Source organism: Hippocampus guttulatus, chromosome 3 (assembly GCF_054856545.1).
Source record: "Hippocampus guttulatus isolate MCC_2025c chromosome 3, RoL_Hgut_1.0, whole genome shotgun sequence".
In the NCBI taxonomy this organism is placed as follows: Eukaryota; Metazoa; Chordata; class Actinopteri; order Syngnathiformes; family Syngnathidae; genus Hippocampus; species Hippocampus guttulatus.
The window spans coordinates 2,843,833-2,860,446 of NC_141263.1; the positions used below are offsets into that span (position 1 = coordinate 2,843,833).

At 43.1% G+C, this 16,614-nt stretch overlaps 1 protein-coding gene across 2 annotated transcripts in view; it reads right to left on the reverse strand.

Moving 5' to 3' along the window:
• Window positions 1-2,432: 2,432 nt before the first annotated feature.
• The window catches only part of il16 (interleukin 16), a 43,723-nt gene continuing 29,541 nt past the window's right edge, over window positions 2,433-16,614 (reverse strand). The window contains exons 18-25 of one of the 2 annotated variants that reach the window (XM_086106292.1): window positions 13,972-14,044; window positions 12,668-13,779; window positions 12,151-12,305; window positions 11,767-11,932; window positions 8,329-8,430; window positions 6,438-6,657; window positions 5,288-5,416; window positions 2,433-2,925 (exon numbers count right to left, since the gene is read on the reverse strand). In XM_086106292.1, coding sequence (XP_085962418.1) covers window positions 2,765-2,925; window positions 5,288-5,416; window positions 6,438-6,657; window positions 8,329-8,430; window positions 11,767-11,932; window positions 12,151-12,305; window positions 12,668-13,779; window positions 13,972-14,044 — 2,118 coding nt within the window. In that variant the 3' untranslated portion in view covers window positions 2,433-2,764. Of the gene's footprint in view, window positions 2,926-5,287; window positions 5,417-6,433; window positions 6,658-8,328; window positions 8,431-11,766; window positions 11,933-12,150; window positions 12,306-12,667; window positions 13,780-13,971; window positions 14,045-16,614 lie in introns of both variants that reach the window. The other variant, XM_086106293.1, reaches the window with a different exon arrangement.

Here is a 16,614-nt window from a genome sequence, read left to right on the forward strand (position 1 = left end):
AAATATGCCCTGGCATTTGTTTTACGTTAAAAGAAAATTAATTCAAATGTTTTTTGGTATTTGTACTTGTTCTTTTTTTTTTTTTTAATCACAATCTGCCACTGTCTCAACTGCACATGTTTTATTGTTCAGTTCAATTCATTTGCTGACAAAGTTACTTATAAGAAATGAGTAGGTCAGCAAGTATCAAACACATTTTCTGAATCCATTTAAAGCACAGTTGATTAAGATCTTACTTGATGAAATAACCCCCCCCCCCAAAAGAATCGCATGTTTAAGAAAATGATTTTAATGTTTGTACATTATACGGGATATGAACATCGAAAATGATCACTTGTTTGTTTGTTTAGCACCATTTAAAAACAGTGCGTGGAGGGAATGAAGTCGGAAGGGCTTGTATATGATTCTACTCCCATTCAGAGTCAGACAATCACATCCAATAAAACATTTCGGGTTGAACAGTACATGCGAGAAGACAAAAGAAAATAAAATGTACATAAATGGTCACTTATAACAACTGCATAAATGTAGATCTGAGATTTCATTACAATGTCGGTGAAAGGGAAAAAAGAACATGTGAAATTATAAGATTAACTCCGGTTTCAGGGATTTTAAAGGTTTGATTGGAGGTTATAGATGTCAGATATATCCAAGTCATTCCAAAGTTTAGGCCCACTGAACAGTAAGATGGTGGTCGAGTGCAAGCATTCAAATAAGACCACTGCTGTGTCCTACTCTTAGCCCATGATGCCTGGGTGTCTACACTGTTGGCCTGACGAGACCCATTATGTAGTGGCTGGCGCACTACTCAGGATCCTCATCCTGATTAAGATTGATGAAGCATGGGTAATAAGAGAGAAGAACAGCACAAAAGGTTTTTGGTGGCTCTATGACCTGCAGGAAGTCAAGAGCAAGGAAGTGCCAACAAGGATTGGATGATTTTCCATCAGAGAGGAGGGACCTGCTGCACCCTTTGTGTTTACAAAATTAAACTTTTTCAGATCGTACCGAGCACAAGATGATGTCAAGAAAAGAGTCACACTTAAAGTCTGCGGAGTTGTCTTTTATTGCATGGCCAGGAGCTATCCACACCACCCTGGGGAACACCCCATCAACCGGCAGCTTTCTGATGGCTTTCGACAGTTGACAGCTCTGGAGAAAGATGTGGCAGTAATTTCATTGGAGCAAAACCTGTCCTGGAGGACCTGCAGAACTTGTGCCTCCAATATCAATGACCTCTGCCCACAAAATATATTCTGAACAATGGAGAAAAAAAAACCTTGCACAAAAACAAAACAAAGTTTGCAGTGGAAACGTAAAACAGCATCTAAAAAGAGCAGATGTAGTAAACTCAATATTGTCTTTCATTTTAAGTTCCGGCAACCTGGTGTCGAGTGGTTAGCATGTTGATCTCACAGTGCGGAGGTACCGGGTTCGATTCCAACTCCTGCCTTCCTGTGTGGAGTTTGCATGTTCTCCCCGTGGCTGCGTGGGTTTCCTCCGGGTAGTACGGTTTCCTCCCACATTCTAGAAACATGCATGGCAGGCTGATTGAACACTCTAAGTCAAGTGTCAAACTCAAGGCCCAGGGGCCAGATCTGGCCCGCCAGGTCATTTTATGTGGCCCCTGAAAGCAAATCATGTGTGTCAACTTGCTAAAATCTGTACCGAAATGCCAAATTGTTATGCGTAATAAATAACTTTGAGATTTTGCAATCATTTTGTACCCTTTTTACCCACATTTAAACAAACTATTTTAATCGACTCGACTGATTTAAAAACTATTAACCTATTAATTTGTTGGGTAAAAATAATTCTTTTGTGGTTTCACTGTGATGACGGCCCTCCAAGGGAAGATGAGATGTAACTCCAAATTGGCCCGCGGCTAAAATGAGTTTGACACACCTGCTCTTGTCCCTGGGTGTGAATGTCAGCGTGGATGGTTGTTTGTCTCTGTGTGCCCTGCGATTGGCTGGCGACCAATTCAGGGTGTACCCCGCCTACTGCCCAAAGACAGCTGTGATAGGCTCCAGCATGCCCTGCAACCCTTGTGAGGATAAAGTTGATCGGAAAATGGATGGATGGATGGATTTTAAATTCCTGTCGGTGAACAAAAAGAAAAGCCATTTTTTCCCCATATGTTTGGTCAGATATTTTAAGTCATTCAGTACCAGCCAATTCTAGACCCCTTTATTTATTTATTTATTTTTACCCTAATCTTGGAAAAATTGAAGAAAAAAAACAAGTATCTCGGGTTGAATGTGTGGAGTGTGAAAAGACAAATATGTCTTTGGGAGTGAATTTTATTTTATTTTCCATTAAATGTTGTAAACATCGTACTTTGTTTTGTATGGAATATCGATCCCTGAAAATTAATACATTGTAAATTGATACTGATAATATGCTGAGCAGGGTATTTACGGCACCAACCATTATCACACAAAAGCACTGAGATTCTTTATTTGAAATGAATCAATAATGCTTGACAGATTCAATGAGATGTTCAGGTACCGGTACATAACTGAGAAGGACCCAAACTAACTCCAGAGTTGTCCTATAACTTTGCAGAGATTATTGTAACTGAATGAAATAACAGTGTTTTTAAAGATAAAAAATGCTGCATCATGCTGAGAAGCTAATACCTGGTTTCCATGAATTTGCTGACAACAGTACAACATTCTTTATGAGTGATTATCTCAAGGAAAGGTCCTTGGGATGTGTATCCACTGTTGCGATTTGCGGCCTCTTGAAGTGAAGAGAGCTTTTAGTGGCTGTGTCTCCTCCTGATGCCCACTGTGATGGACCCATCGGGTAAAGCCTTGATCATGTTCCAGGCCTCAAAGCGGGTCATATCCTGAAGACTGGTATCCTGGACTTGCAAAACTTGATCTCCACACTGAAGACTGCATCGTTCTGCTGCTCCACCTGAAGAACAATGCTCATTATAATAACTAATATTGTGGGTGACGAGATGAAGGCAAGACATGTCTTTTACTCTCCACACAAAAAAACGATTGACTGCCCCTCCACCCTTATATCTCGATCATTCCATTGATTCTCGACTCTGACCCCTTCCTGAAGCCTACAGGTGCCTGGTGAATGTCTATCCCTTGTATAATTAAAATATTCCGAGACTATTCTGCATCACAAAGTGCTTGGACTTGGCTGCTGCGGAACTGAAAAATTCACCTTTTGATACTGAAATTTATACTGGTTCACTGCACTTCTGGAAGAAATCATAGAAGTCCACCCCATGTGCCACACGCTTTTCACAGATGTCTGGCTAGAACTTCGTTAACAGTCTAGATACTCTAGATAAGGGGTGCCCAACTAGTCGATCGCGATTGACCAGTATCACGCGGACTGGTCCAAAGTAAATTGCGAGGGGTGAAGAGAGAAATGGAGAAAAAAAAAGTGTGTGAGCGTGTTATTATAGATTAGATATTTTTGTGTTAGTACACTAAACAGACTATCAGTTTCACAAAGTATTTAAAAACAAATGAAATTAAAAAAGCAGGTCACTTTTAACCTACGGCGGCACGTCACCTGCACCACTGAAGTTTTTAGCGGTCAGCAGTCTACCATTGCAGCCTATGAGCAGGGCCGCTGAGATCTCTTTTGTTATTGTTATTCTCATTCAAAGTGTGTCTCATCTACAATTCACCGATGGCAATTGCAAAGAATGGGAATCTGGAGCGCCAGGAGAAACATTTTAAAAACAGATCGTGTGAGCTATGATAGCGATGTTCTTGCACTTAAGACGCTGCAAAAGTGCGTCCAATGCCTCCGCGTCAGTTCTCTACTAAGGTAGGCAGTGATTTCCCTTTCACAAACTCACAAACTTTGCATCTACTTTATTTTTCGGTTTCATTGATGTTACGGACCGTCATGGCGTTTGCTCATCGTTGCATGCGTGTGTGCATGCGTATTTGGGTAGTTTGATTGCTTGAAAACTAGATCTTTGGTCAAAAATCAGGGGTGTCAAACTCATTTTAGGAGCGGGCCACATTTCAGTTACCGTTTCGCTTGGGGGGCAGTTATGACGGAAACCATAGAAGAAGCCAAGAATAACTGTAGATTCAACTCTTGTTTAAGTCAGGGGTGTCAAACTCATTTCACATTGTGGGCCACATAAGGCCCCGGTAAATGTAAAGTGGTACGGACCATTAAAATTATACCATACTCTACTATAAATAATCAAAATAATGTCTTGCCTTTGTTTTGGTCTAAAGAAGCACAAGAACATTAGGAAAATGTTGACATTTAATAAGCAGATCTTTTACAAAACATTTCATGAAGCTCCTTAGATTTCCTTTGACACGGCGATTTACTTTTATCATTCACCTATATGCATTGCAACTGATTGCACAAAGGCATAAAACTTTAACAAGTAATTGGTATTAAAAAATATAGTAATGCACTTTTAGAGATTTTTAAAGAAAGGAATTTTAAACCATTTACACGTGCATATAAAATCTAAATGTAATCCCTGCCTACACCTTACAAACTAAGGAGAGTGCTATTAAATGTGTAAAGAATAAAGTATTCATATGTCCTTGATAGCGTCTGCTGTGTTGCGTCTGTCTCAGTGACAGACTGAGGCTGCAGTTGCCTTCTTCTCTGATCAAAACAATGTTGTCTTTTACTCCGATCAAAACAGTGTGTCGCCCTAGTAAATACTCCATGAATTGCACCTTATTAAAAATATTAATTCCGTGTCTTTTATGCATTTTTTTCACTTTTAAATTATCCTGCGGGCCTGATCTAAACTCCTTGCGGGCCGGAACCGGCCCGCAGGCTGTATGTTTGACACTCTTTGTTTAAGTTACTATCATGAGGTATTTGGTAACAAGAAAATGCTTTGAATATATTTCTTATTTGTTACATATGAGAATTTAAAATTTTGGGAGACATTTTAGAAAGGATCATGGAAGTTGACATGTTTCAGCTGCTTTCTTTCGCGGGCCACATAAAATGACGTGGCAGGCCAGATCTGGCCACTGGGCCTTGAGTTTGACATTTTGCTCTATCAGGGGTGTCAAACTCGGGTCCTGGAGGGCCACTGTCCTTCATGTTTTCCAAGTCTCCCTGTTGCAACACACCTGATTCAAATGATCAGATCATCAGCAAGCTCTGCGGAAGCCTGACATTGAACCTGTTCATCCCTCTGGGCAGGTCTCTCGGGGTAAAACGGAGGGTAATAATAATTTAAATGTCAGCGCACTGGCCCCAAAAGACACTGACCCACCGTGCATCTGCCCCATAACTGAGTTAACACCTTATTTACCTTTGAAGATCCTGTTGATGAATAACGGTCTATCTCCATGCAGCGAACCCTTTCCTCCCTCCAAAGTGAAGCCAACTCCACCTGCACCTTTCTTCAGCTCCACACTCACCAAAGTGCCGGACTCCTCCACTGCAAACAGACAAACGGATTCAAAATAAATTGAAATCTTCACGACTGAGATGTGGTTGCACAAGTGTGCCTTTTGACTGGGAATGTGGCTGTTTAGAATTAAAAGAGAGTCAGTATATACTCCTGCTACCATTTAAAGTGCCTCCAATTCACCCCAAACAAAGTTCAGTTAGTCCAGAGGGCTTTTATGACATTTTTGAGGTTGTTTTTATTTCTAGCAGAAGTTTGAAGGGCACATGAATTAACGGCCATTACTTTCCAGAAATATCTGTAACTATTTCAATGTTGCTATTGAGCTCTTGGCAGCCTACCTGACGGCTTATCCTTTATAGAGTCTTTTCGACAATTTTGGAGAAGGATCCAATTCTTGGTCATATCACTGTTGTGCCACTGTCTCCATTTAAGTATTTTCATACTTGATTTAACCCCTTAGAACTTCTTTTGTATCGTTTCAAGACTGAGGGCTTTGAACAACGAGATGCCTCTGATGCTGTGGAAGCTTTCCGCAGCCCATGGCTTGTGCTGTAAGATGTGACTACTGTGAATCTCAGGGGGGAAAAAGCACGCTAGAACAGCTGAAAAGTATTTTGGGGACAATCTGGGGATTTATGAATAGTGGCAGGTGTGTGCAGGCTCCTATTTAACATGTTAGAATGTGATTGGTTAACTCTGAACACTGCCACATCCCCACATCTCAGCTGCTTATTTTTAATTCACCCTTTGGAAAAACTGCCTAGTGGTAGGCAAGTGGGTTTTCTCCGGGTGCTCCGGTTTCCTCCCACATTCCAAAAACATGCATGGCAGGCTGATTGAACACTCAAAATGGTCCCTAGGTGTGAGTGTAAGCGTGGATGGTGGTTCGTCTCTGTGTGTGCCCTGTGATTGTCTGGCAGCCGGTTCAGGGTGTCCCCTGCCTACTGCTCGAAGACAGCTGCGATAGGCTCCGGCACGCCCCGCGACCCTTGTGAAGACAAAGCGGATCGGAAAATGGATGGATGGTGATTTGAATGAACTCACGCACTTGCACAGATGGACTCCTCATTTGTGCCTTCCCTCTGTTCCTCTGCTCTCTTGCAGACGACGACCACAGCAAGTTGTGGAGTGCGGGCTTGACGCAGTGCCGCAGTGGCATCTGCATGTGTAACACCACGGAGTGTTTGGCCATTGATAGACAGCACCTCGTCTCCTTTCTGGATCGTGCCCTCTTGTGTGGCAAGGCCGTTGGGAAACACTTTGTGTACCTGCCCAAACAAGAACGTTTTTTCCCACTTGCATTACGCTCTTGACTTCTTGACACATTGTTTTGATAAAGCACACAGATGGCAGGGACACTTCATTAAACCTAACCTCTTTTTTTGATCTACATCAAAGATGAGACCTATGGTTTAACCCAGGGGTGGGCAAACTTTTTGGCTCGGGGGCCGCATTGACTTTTAAAATTTGACAGAAGGGCCAGGTCAGCACGAGCTATGGTACATTAAAAAAAAAACTACATTTGTTGACAGTCCATATCAAACATCAACAGAACAAAAGCATGAAAGTACGGTATTAATATCCTTTTTTTAAATGACAAAAGTGTTGTTGATGACCTATTTTAGCCTGTGCATCGCTGCAGATGGGTTGTGATCAGACCAGTAGAAGTAGAGCGATACAGAGGTACTAGGTGGTCGAAAAGATTGCCCCCCCCCCCGTGTTCTGCAACTTCAAGTCAATGCGCCACCTGGCGGTGAATGCCTGTTATTACAAGTCCAATTGAAATGAATGCAATCATTCACATCGAACCTTAATTGTGGAGCAACCTTCGGCGGGCCGGATTAAAAAGACCAACGGGCCGGATTCGGCCCGCGGGCCGTAGTTTGCCCACCACTGGTTTAACCCTTTCATGCACCCTGTAACCTGATAGCACGATAAGCTGTCCCTGAAAGGGTTAATGCTGGTGACTTGAAACATTGAACCTGATCACCGCTTCCGATAAGGGCGCAATAAGCATGTTTGTGTGGCTCTCAAATTAGTGCCAGAGGTTGGTGCTGAATGAAATATGATGACCCCCACCACACATGTCCGCAGAGCTCAGCTTTAATAGTGTGGGCTTTGGAGAGCTTTTACAAGTTGTTACATATTAATTAAAGTTAGGATCATCTGTCAAAACAAATCGCTGATGCACGTCGTCATGTGTGAACATGTTATACATTTGAGTTTCTGGAGATTTGAATGGTACCCTACATACAAATGTCGAATTTGAACCGAAGCTTGGGGAGACTCAAGCTTTGATCCTGTAGTGTTTTCAAGTCCTAATCAACATTCTAAATCCATTTTCAAGGCAGATATTGTGAAAAGGAGTTTTTTGCCTAACTCAAATTATCCTCAAAATGAGGGTGGTTCGAGCGTGGTTTTTTTTCTCCCCCTCTCCCTCCCTTGTGGTTTCTTTCTGACTTCCGCGTTGAGCGAACGCTGGCGCGTTTTGGCTGCCGCTGCTCAACCCGTATTGTTTTGTGTTTTTTGTTATTGTAAATTGTCCTTGGGTGTCTTGAAAGGCGCTTATAAATAAAATGTAATTTTATTATTATTATTATTAAAAGAAATTAGACGAACATAAGATTCACCTTTTTCTTCTGTTTTCAAACATCCATAGTTCAGTGACAGGAGCACTTACACAAATTCTTACTGTATGGGAGAAATACTCATAATGTGACATTTTGACTATTTCAAAGAGTGACCAAAACTATGCTGATACTCCAAATGGTTCAAGAATAGCTAAAAATTGACTTTGGGTGCACCTTTCCACAGGCGTTTTCGGCAAAGTTGCCCTCGGTTTAATTAATAAGCATCCCGAAGGTTACAGCCAAAGCAGACTGAATTGAAGATGATGCGTTGTGTAACAAACAAAGCTGTTGTGAGTGACGCTTACTTACTGTCAGAGCTTTACTCTCCCGGTCACAGCCTCCGGCAATGCTGAAGCCCAGTCCAGCTCCCTCTTCCTTGTGCAGAATCACAACATGGATGTCTTGCAGTTGCTGAGGAGAAAGCTCTTGTTTCATGCCAGTCATAATTATTACTCATCTGATGTTACGATTTAACAAATCGCAACAACGAACGAAGGACAGACCATGAGCAGACATGGGAAAAAATATACTGTAGAATGAGGATACTGAATTGGATCTGAGCTAAGTGCGGCCCAGGGGGCCAAATCTGGCCGGCCTACACTCTCTGACTAGACCTTACAGTGACCTTGTTATCAAACCAAAACGTAAGCTATGCGGTGCTTTTATATTGAAAATTGTGCTTTAATTTTATTGGCACACCTATGGAAAGCTAGTAAAAGTGAGGTGGGCATTTACAAATGTTTGTTGTTCATTATCCATCAGCGGCTCAGGCACCTCTCCTCCATTGTCAGTCCGTCATTATTTTAACTCGAACCAAACTGTAATCGTCAGTCGTTGTTTTTTAACCACACTCCCATCCATCTGTCAGTAAATTCCGCCGGTCCATTGATTGTCAGTCTATACCTAGTGTCCATACCCTGACGTCTGTGGTCATGAAGTCCTTCGTACGCCTTGTTCTGGACCACCCAAAAAATATTACTGGCCCTTGCTGGACCCCCTGCAGTTTGCCTAGCGGGCAGTGGATGGCGCAGTCAACATGGGACTGCACAGCATCCTTGATTCTGACTTTGACAATATCACAGACACAAGTGGCCAAAATGAATTCCCTCCACAGGGCTCTCCCCTAAGGCCTGGTGCTTTTATTTTATTTATTTTTTAATCTAAAAAGACACATAAACATACACAAATAAGGCATTTAACAATAAATATGATTCCAATTCTGATGCTGTCAGTTAAATGGGCGTCCATCTTTGACAGACTGAGAGGTACTTGACCCGGTTAGTGACGATTACACAGTGTCCAACCAGCCTGCCATGCATGTTTTTGGAATGTGGGGGGAAACCGCAGGACCCGGAGAAAACCCACGCAGGCACGGGGAGGACATGCAAACTCCACACAGGAAGGCCGGAGCTGGAATTGAACCCAGTACCTCTGCACTGTGAAATTAATGTGCTAACCACTCAATTACCAAGTCGCCCCAACATACATTGCTGTCAATAATATTATACTTCCCACTTGTCTATCTACAGCAAGGGTGACCATTACGTTGATCGCGATCGACCGGTAACTCGCGGACTGGTTCCAAGTCTGTCGTGATGAGTGTAGACGAAAAAATAACTTCAAACATTCGTGTGTCTCTGTGCACGTTAATAATATATTTTGGTTTTAATGTACACTGCACCCTAATCATCCTATCAGTCACACTTTCACAAAAAGTATTTCAAAAATAAAATAAAGCAGGTCACCTTTAATCTACGATAGTGCATGACCTGCGTCACCGGAAGTAGTGCTCAGCAATCTGCTTTTGCAGTTTGTGATCAGAGCTGTTGCGATGTAGCCTTTATAATGATGATGATGATGATGATTATTATTATTAGGCAAAGTGCATTTCCTCGCGTGGTGGGATGCCTCCAAGTGGCGCGAGGGGGGAACGCCGGGGCTATTGGGCCCCAGTTGCGGCTAAATGCCCACCAGCCGGCGGGGGAGGAGGTGGGGCCTCACCGGAAGGTGAGGCGCCCAGGGCTCACCCCGCTGGAACGGAGGGAAGTGGGAGTAGCCGCCCCACAACCCTCCTTAAACAAAAATCAGGCGAGGGCCCTTCCGGGGCCCGCACTGAGTGTGAACCTCGCGGGGCACCAGCGAGAGTCGTACCGGGTGTGGGACCCGGGAGGGGGGGCAAGTCCCTGACGGGGGCCGATTGCCCAGGAAGGAAGGAAGGCAAAGTGCATTTCATATACAATTCACCGATGGTACTCGCAAAGAATGGCAATCTGGAGGGCCGAGAGAAGCATTTTAAAATGGTACGCGTGAGCTGCGATAGTGATGTTCTTACACTTATGATGCTGCAAAAGTGCGTCGCATGCATCCGCATCAGGTCTCCCACTAAGGTACGCAGTGATTTCCTTTTCACAAACTCATAAACCCTTGTGTCTACTTTATTTTTCTATTTCGTTCATTTTAGGGGCCATTATGGTTGTTGCTCATTATGGCATGCGTGTGTAAGAGCATGCGAATGTGCGCGTGCGCAATAACAGGTCGATCGCAGGAGGTTGGTTGATCGAAAAGTAGATCTTCGGTCCAAGAAGGTTGGGCAACCCTGATCTGCAGTATTTTGGAGTCCTGTCTAGGAACAGTGAGTTGGCGGTTGGTGCACAAAATCATATTTTGAAAGTGTAAAAATAATTTTGATGACCGCTTATAATTTTGTTTCAAATTTGCATTTTTCTAATCATAACAAGACAAGACCATATCTGCACGTCACAATTGTTGAAGAAGAGAAAATGCTTTTTCTAAAAATATTACAAATAAAATGCAAAAAGTTGAGGTTTGCATATTGGCTTAAGTGTTCCAGTTTGGGAAAATTGCCCACCCCTGTACGAAAAGTCAGAAAAAAAAATTATCACACATCACAATTTCTATTCATTTTAACCACTGCAGAATTAAATTCCATCACCTTTGTCTTTTAAGTGGGGCAAAGCATACGGTCTGATTGTTTAGTACTCACAGATGGCTGCATACTTCAATAGTATGGAAGATTCGAAAGCAGGGATGGGTAAAGTTAACAAGAATTAAAGCCATAAATAAGAGGACATCCCGAAAGCCAAGATTCACACACGACTCACAGTTCTGAAGTTGACGCTTCAAATCTCAGTTGTGGCTTTCCTGTGTGGGCTTTGCATATCTTTCCTATCCTTGCGTGGCCTTTCTCCCACATTCCAAAATGTTAGGCTACCGGTAAATGAATTGCCTATAATTGCGAACGTGATTGTGAAAGCCTTTTTTTCATATGTGCCCTGTGATTGGTTGGCAATCAGTCCAGCGTGTCAACACCACCTTTTGCCAAAAGGCTGACAGACAAACTCTGATTTCCACATTTATGTAAGTGAGTCAGCCTACTGTTTTGAAAAGATTACTAATTTCAATAACAAATCATGCTCGTCAAACGAAGAGTCAGCAGCTCTTCAACTTATCTGTGCAACGTATTAGAGTGGTTTCTCTGCTTTGGCTACTTTTAGTAGACCACAATCGCACCAACATTGCTCTTCCGTTACCCAGCAGAGAGGACAAGCTCCCTGCTGAACCCTTTCATGCACCAATAATGATAACCTATAACCTGATAACATGATAGGCTGTCCACTGTAGTAACCGTTGTCCCTGAGAGGGGTTAAAGCGAGGTCGGGTCAGGTCAGGTAGTCGCCAGCTCCCTGTAACGGCTGGGCAGGATATTAATTTTTGCCATTGTTTTACCGTCAGCGCATCTTCGTCCAGAGCTCTGACTTCTTTGATCATCATCTCTATTTCCTCAGACGGGATCGCTGAAATGACGGACTGAGCGCAAGCAGAGGGAACCGCCACTTCTTGGGGGGATCCCCCCTCCTTAAACTCAATGGTACATGCTCTGAGAGTGGCCAAGCTGGGTTCAGGGTAAAAAAAACACCAAACAGATGACGGTCAGATTATCACACATAGGGTAGTGGTTGCACCTTATTATCTGTACAACAGCGATGATAAAACGGGAAGTGGTTATTCTGAACTTTTGTTTTAAAGCCACTTCCTGTTCAACAGAAAGACTAAAGAGCTCTCTGTCTTGTGAGAGTTCCTGCTCCCACATTGAAATGTGTAAGTCCTCACCTAATAGAAAATCCAGTGTCGGTGACATCTGAAAGGGGATCACACTCATGGGGGTTGATCACGTCTTCACCAGTGGAGGCTAAGAGGTTTGGAGAGTAACCGGCCGGACCATGCTCAGTGGGCACGGGAAGGGTTCGCATCAACGCTTGCGATACCTGGAACCATGTCACCACATTTAAATGGAATACAGTACTTGACTCAACCGTGTTTTAATGCTCCACAATTCAGGGGTGTCAAACTCATTTTTTGTCGCGGGCCACTTCAGAGTTACGGCATCCCTCGGAGGGCCGATGCAAAATCCCAACGATATTTATTACCCATGACAATTTGACATGGCGGTACAGATTTCAGCAAGGATCATGAAAGTTGACACATGATTTGCATCCGCGGGCTACATAAAATGACGTGGCTTTGACACCGGTGCTCTACATTATCACACTGTGAGCACCATGAGATCATAATGCAGTCTGAGCTTGTAAAAAGTGACACAATTTAACATTTTTGTGAGTAAAAATACCTGGTTGCTAAAGGCAAGGATTTTACGAAAATTCTCTCCCTCCAGGTCTCGATGAGCGGTATTGTCGGTCGACCGATTGTCACTTGGGTTCAAGTGACAATGTTTTGTTTGTTCTTCCTGTTCGGCCATTTCTGGAGAACTCCCTTCTTCGGCATGACTGAGTCCCACAGAGGCCAGGCTTGGAGTGGAGAAATCTTTGGACTCTGCAGAGCTGCTGACATCTACTCCTCGAGCTTCCGGTACAGGAGTAACAAGCAATTCTTCAGAGGGGTGGATATTTAACGCATGTTGGACTGAAAGTGAATGAGAAAACTGTGTCGCAGCTTCTGCATCAGTCTGAGAGGGCAAGTGATCGGGAGCTAATTGGCTGGATTGAGGCTCAGCCTTGGGAATTTTTTTTGTCCTGCTTGTTTCAAGATTGAATGCTATGATAGAAGAGGGAGAATCGGACATGTCTGTTCCCGTGACAGATGCAGACTGCTTTGCCTGGATTTCTTGTGAGGCTTCATTTTTGTTTGTGGCATGTTTTCTGTCTAACTCTCTCCCCATCAGAGGAAGCGAGATAGATGGGACTACATGCCTCTTAGTGTCCACTTTCTCTGGAGAGGCTGGGGTTGAAAAAATCTCAAATGAGTGGATTTTATCTTTAACGGACAGGTTGGAAACAGATGAGTCAAATCTCCTATTGAAGCTTCTGTAGAAGCCGACAGCATGCCTTGGCTTTGCAAGTTCACCCTGCATCTTCTGGTCTTGCTCATGCTGAATCTTTTTCAGGCTCTGGCGAAACCCAGCAGGCTTGGGTGCCACCGGAGGCCCTTTTTTGGATCCCGCGGGGATCTCGTCTTTGTCTTCGGGGGTGAGGTTGGACAGATGAGTTGAAGTAGCATCCGTGGCAGCGCAATTCAGCTCCGCCATAGTCTCTTCATTTTTCATCGTGACAGCACTGTCTGCGGGGTGGTGGAGAAATGTGCGCAGGTCTCGGACTTCTCGCAAATCTTGAGGGAAATGGTCCACGAGGCGAACCCAGGGATCCTGAAGCTGCTGTCCAATGCGTGCTTGCCTCTTAAAAGCTCCTCTTTTTGATTGTGAGCAAAGAACAGCTGACGCCCCACCTGTCCACATAACATCAAAGAGCATATGAGCTTAACCAGCCTAACAATTTACAGTATGTGTCCATTATTTAACATAAATGTTATTCTGTGACCGAAACCTTACAACAGACTTTGAACAACTACAGTGACGTCATTTATCAGCATAGCACCTTTTGAAAATGCACATGAGACTTAAATGCAAGCATATCTTACCTGCGGGTAAGTTGGCCTCCACAGTCAACTTTTCTCTGCTCCCCTCTGACAGTTTTCTCGTTTGTTCTTCTTTCTGGTTGACAAACATGAAGTAATGTGTCACGAATTGCTGTAACTCAGCCCACTTCCGCTCGCTCACTCACTCACTCACTCACTCACTCACTCACTCACTCACTCACCCACACACTGCTACAAACACAAGCGTGCACACACCGATGAAAAATATACTCGAGTGGATCTTACAGGATCTATTCTTTTAAACACATTAGAATACAGCTATGGCAGAGAATCATTTGCGTGAAGACAAAATACATATTTTAAAATGTATGGTGTCGTTTTATAGATATATCAAGAACAACATTTTGAACTTGCGTATTTTCCGCACGACAAGTCGCACCAACAGCATTCAATTTTCCCAAAAGCCGACAGTATATATGGTGTTAGTTACAGTCTCTTGTCCCCCATTGAGTTGTTTCCTTGTCAGTGTTCCTATAGTGTCTAGTGTCGTGGTGGTTATTAGCAGAAACCAATTATAACCTAAAAGGGTTCTGCCGGACATTCAGTCACACGTGTGTTCGCCAATACACACTCAAACAGACAACTATTTTGTGAGCTCTGCGCAGCCATCGTGAAACAAAGATAATACCAACAGCATAGTTAACTACCGACGAAACGAAGGAAGAAGGAGGCAAGCAAGACTTCAAAGAATATTTAGCCCCTTGTGGATGCACAAGGGTTGGGGGGGGGCGCTAGAGCCGATCCCAGCCGTCTTCGGGAAGTAGGCGGGAGACACCCTGAACTGGTTGCCAGCCAATCGCAGGACACACAGAGACAAACAACCATCCGTGCTCACATTTACACCTACAGACAAATTAGAGTGTTCAGTCAGCCTGCCATGCATGTTTTTTGGAATATGGGAGGAAACCGGAGTACCTGGAGAAAACCCACACAGGCATGGGGAGAACATGCAAACTCCACACAGGGAAGCCGGATCTGGAATTGAACCTCTGCACTGTGAGGTTCACGCGCTAACCACTGGACCCGCCTAATTAAAATTCAACATAAAAATAAATATGTTGCCTTGAAAATAAATAAGTAATATGAATCGAAAAATATGAATCAAAGTAATGGGAGTATTTGTTCAATAGAGCTCAGAATATTCACCGAAAAAAATATTTAAAGGGACCTTATTCAAAGGAGCACAGTCATTTAAATGTTAAATATCAGGAACAAAACACTGAACACAAATAATATTCAGACCCACAATGCCAAATATCTGAGCATTCATGAGTATGTTTACATCCAGTCAATAACCTTTGCAAAATATTGCCAATGTTCGGGTTTTGAAAGGCCATGTCATATGTGCATATTTGAGTTAAAAAAACAAAAGAGGCCCCTGGATTACCCCTTTTCTAATCCGAAAATGTGGTCATATAAATGCAAACGGGTTGCCTCCTTTGAGCGAAACATTGGTGCATGCTCTATCCACAAGAAATCTTTGTTTTTTGTGTGTGTACAGAAAGTACTTGTACCTGCATTTTGACCTTAACCCGAATAATGACTGCATGTTAACGTACTCATTAAGACACTTGCATTGACTTGTTCTGATTTTGGCGTGGCTGTGCCACAGGATACCAAACTAGGAGATACTGAATGACCTATTTCCCCGGACCCCCTCCAACCCCGCCACCCCCTCCCTGCGATGTGCTCATGTACACCGAGGGGTGTGCGTAGCCTTGTTTGGGAAACACTGCTTCATGCCATAGAAAATCATTTCAGGCAGCAAACTTTTTGTTGTTGTTTTCTCTGGGAGGACGCGGTCCCTGCCCACATGTCACACATGCCACACATGCCAGGAACCACCACTGCACACATGCATTGGTGAATTATTATGATAACATCACAAATAAGCATGATGGCAAGCACAACTATGGGATGGACAGACTATGGGCAAAACAGCTGTTAATACAATCAAAAAACAAATACCGTATTGGCCCGAATATAAGACGGTGTTTTTTTGCATTGAAATAAGACTGAAAAAGTGGGGGTCGTCTTATATTCGGGGTCAAGACATTATACCCATTCACGACGCTAGATGGCGCCAGATATCATTGAAGCAAATGCTGAACTTGACTCGCCAGCCCAAAGAGAACCCCTGTCACGAAGAATAAAAATAAAAATAGCAGTAGCACAAAGAAGAAAAATAAAAAAATAGCGGTAAGAAAGAAAAGAGAAGAAAATAATAGAAGAGATAACAGAAAATGGAGAAACGTAGCGACAATCTGGAGAAAAGTGGGTCGAAGATCGGCCAGGTTAACCGGCAGCTGAGGAGAAGTTATGATGTATTGTAATTTACATTTCAAAAACCAGAAGCCATTCATTTACGAATGCGATTGCACTTTAGTTTACATATTTAAATGTTCAGTTATTAAGATTTGAATGAGGCAAAAGAACATTTTTCTGAATAAAAACTAATGTGGTGTTCAAAAAGTATTTTTTCAAACTTGAGTCTTGAAAAAGAGGGAGTCGTCTTATAATCAGGGCCGTTTTATACTCGGGCCAATATGGTAAATGTACACTACATGGCAAAAGATATGATGGACATCATGTGAGGAACATGTTATTTGTACAATCATGGGAATT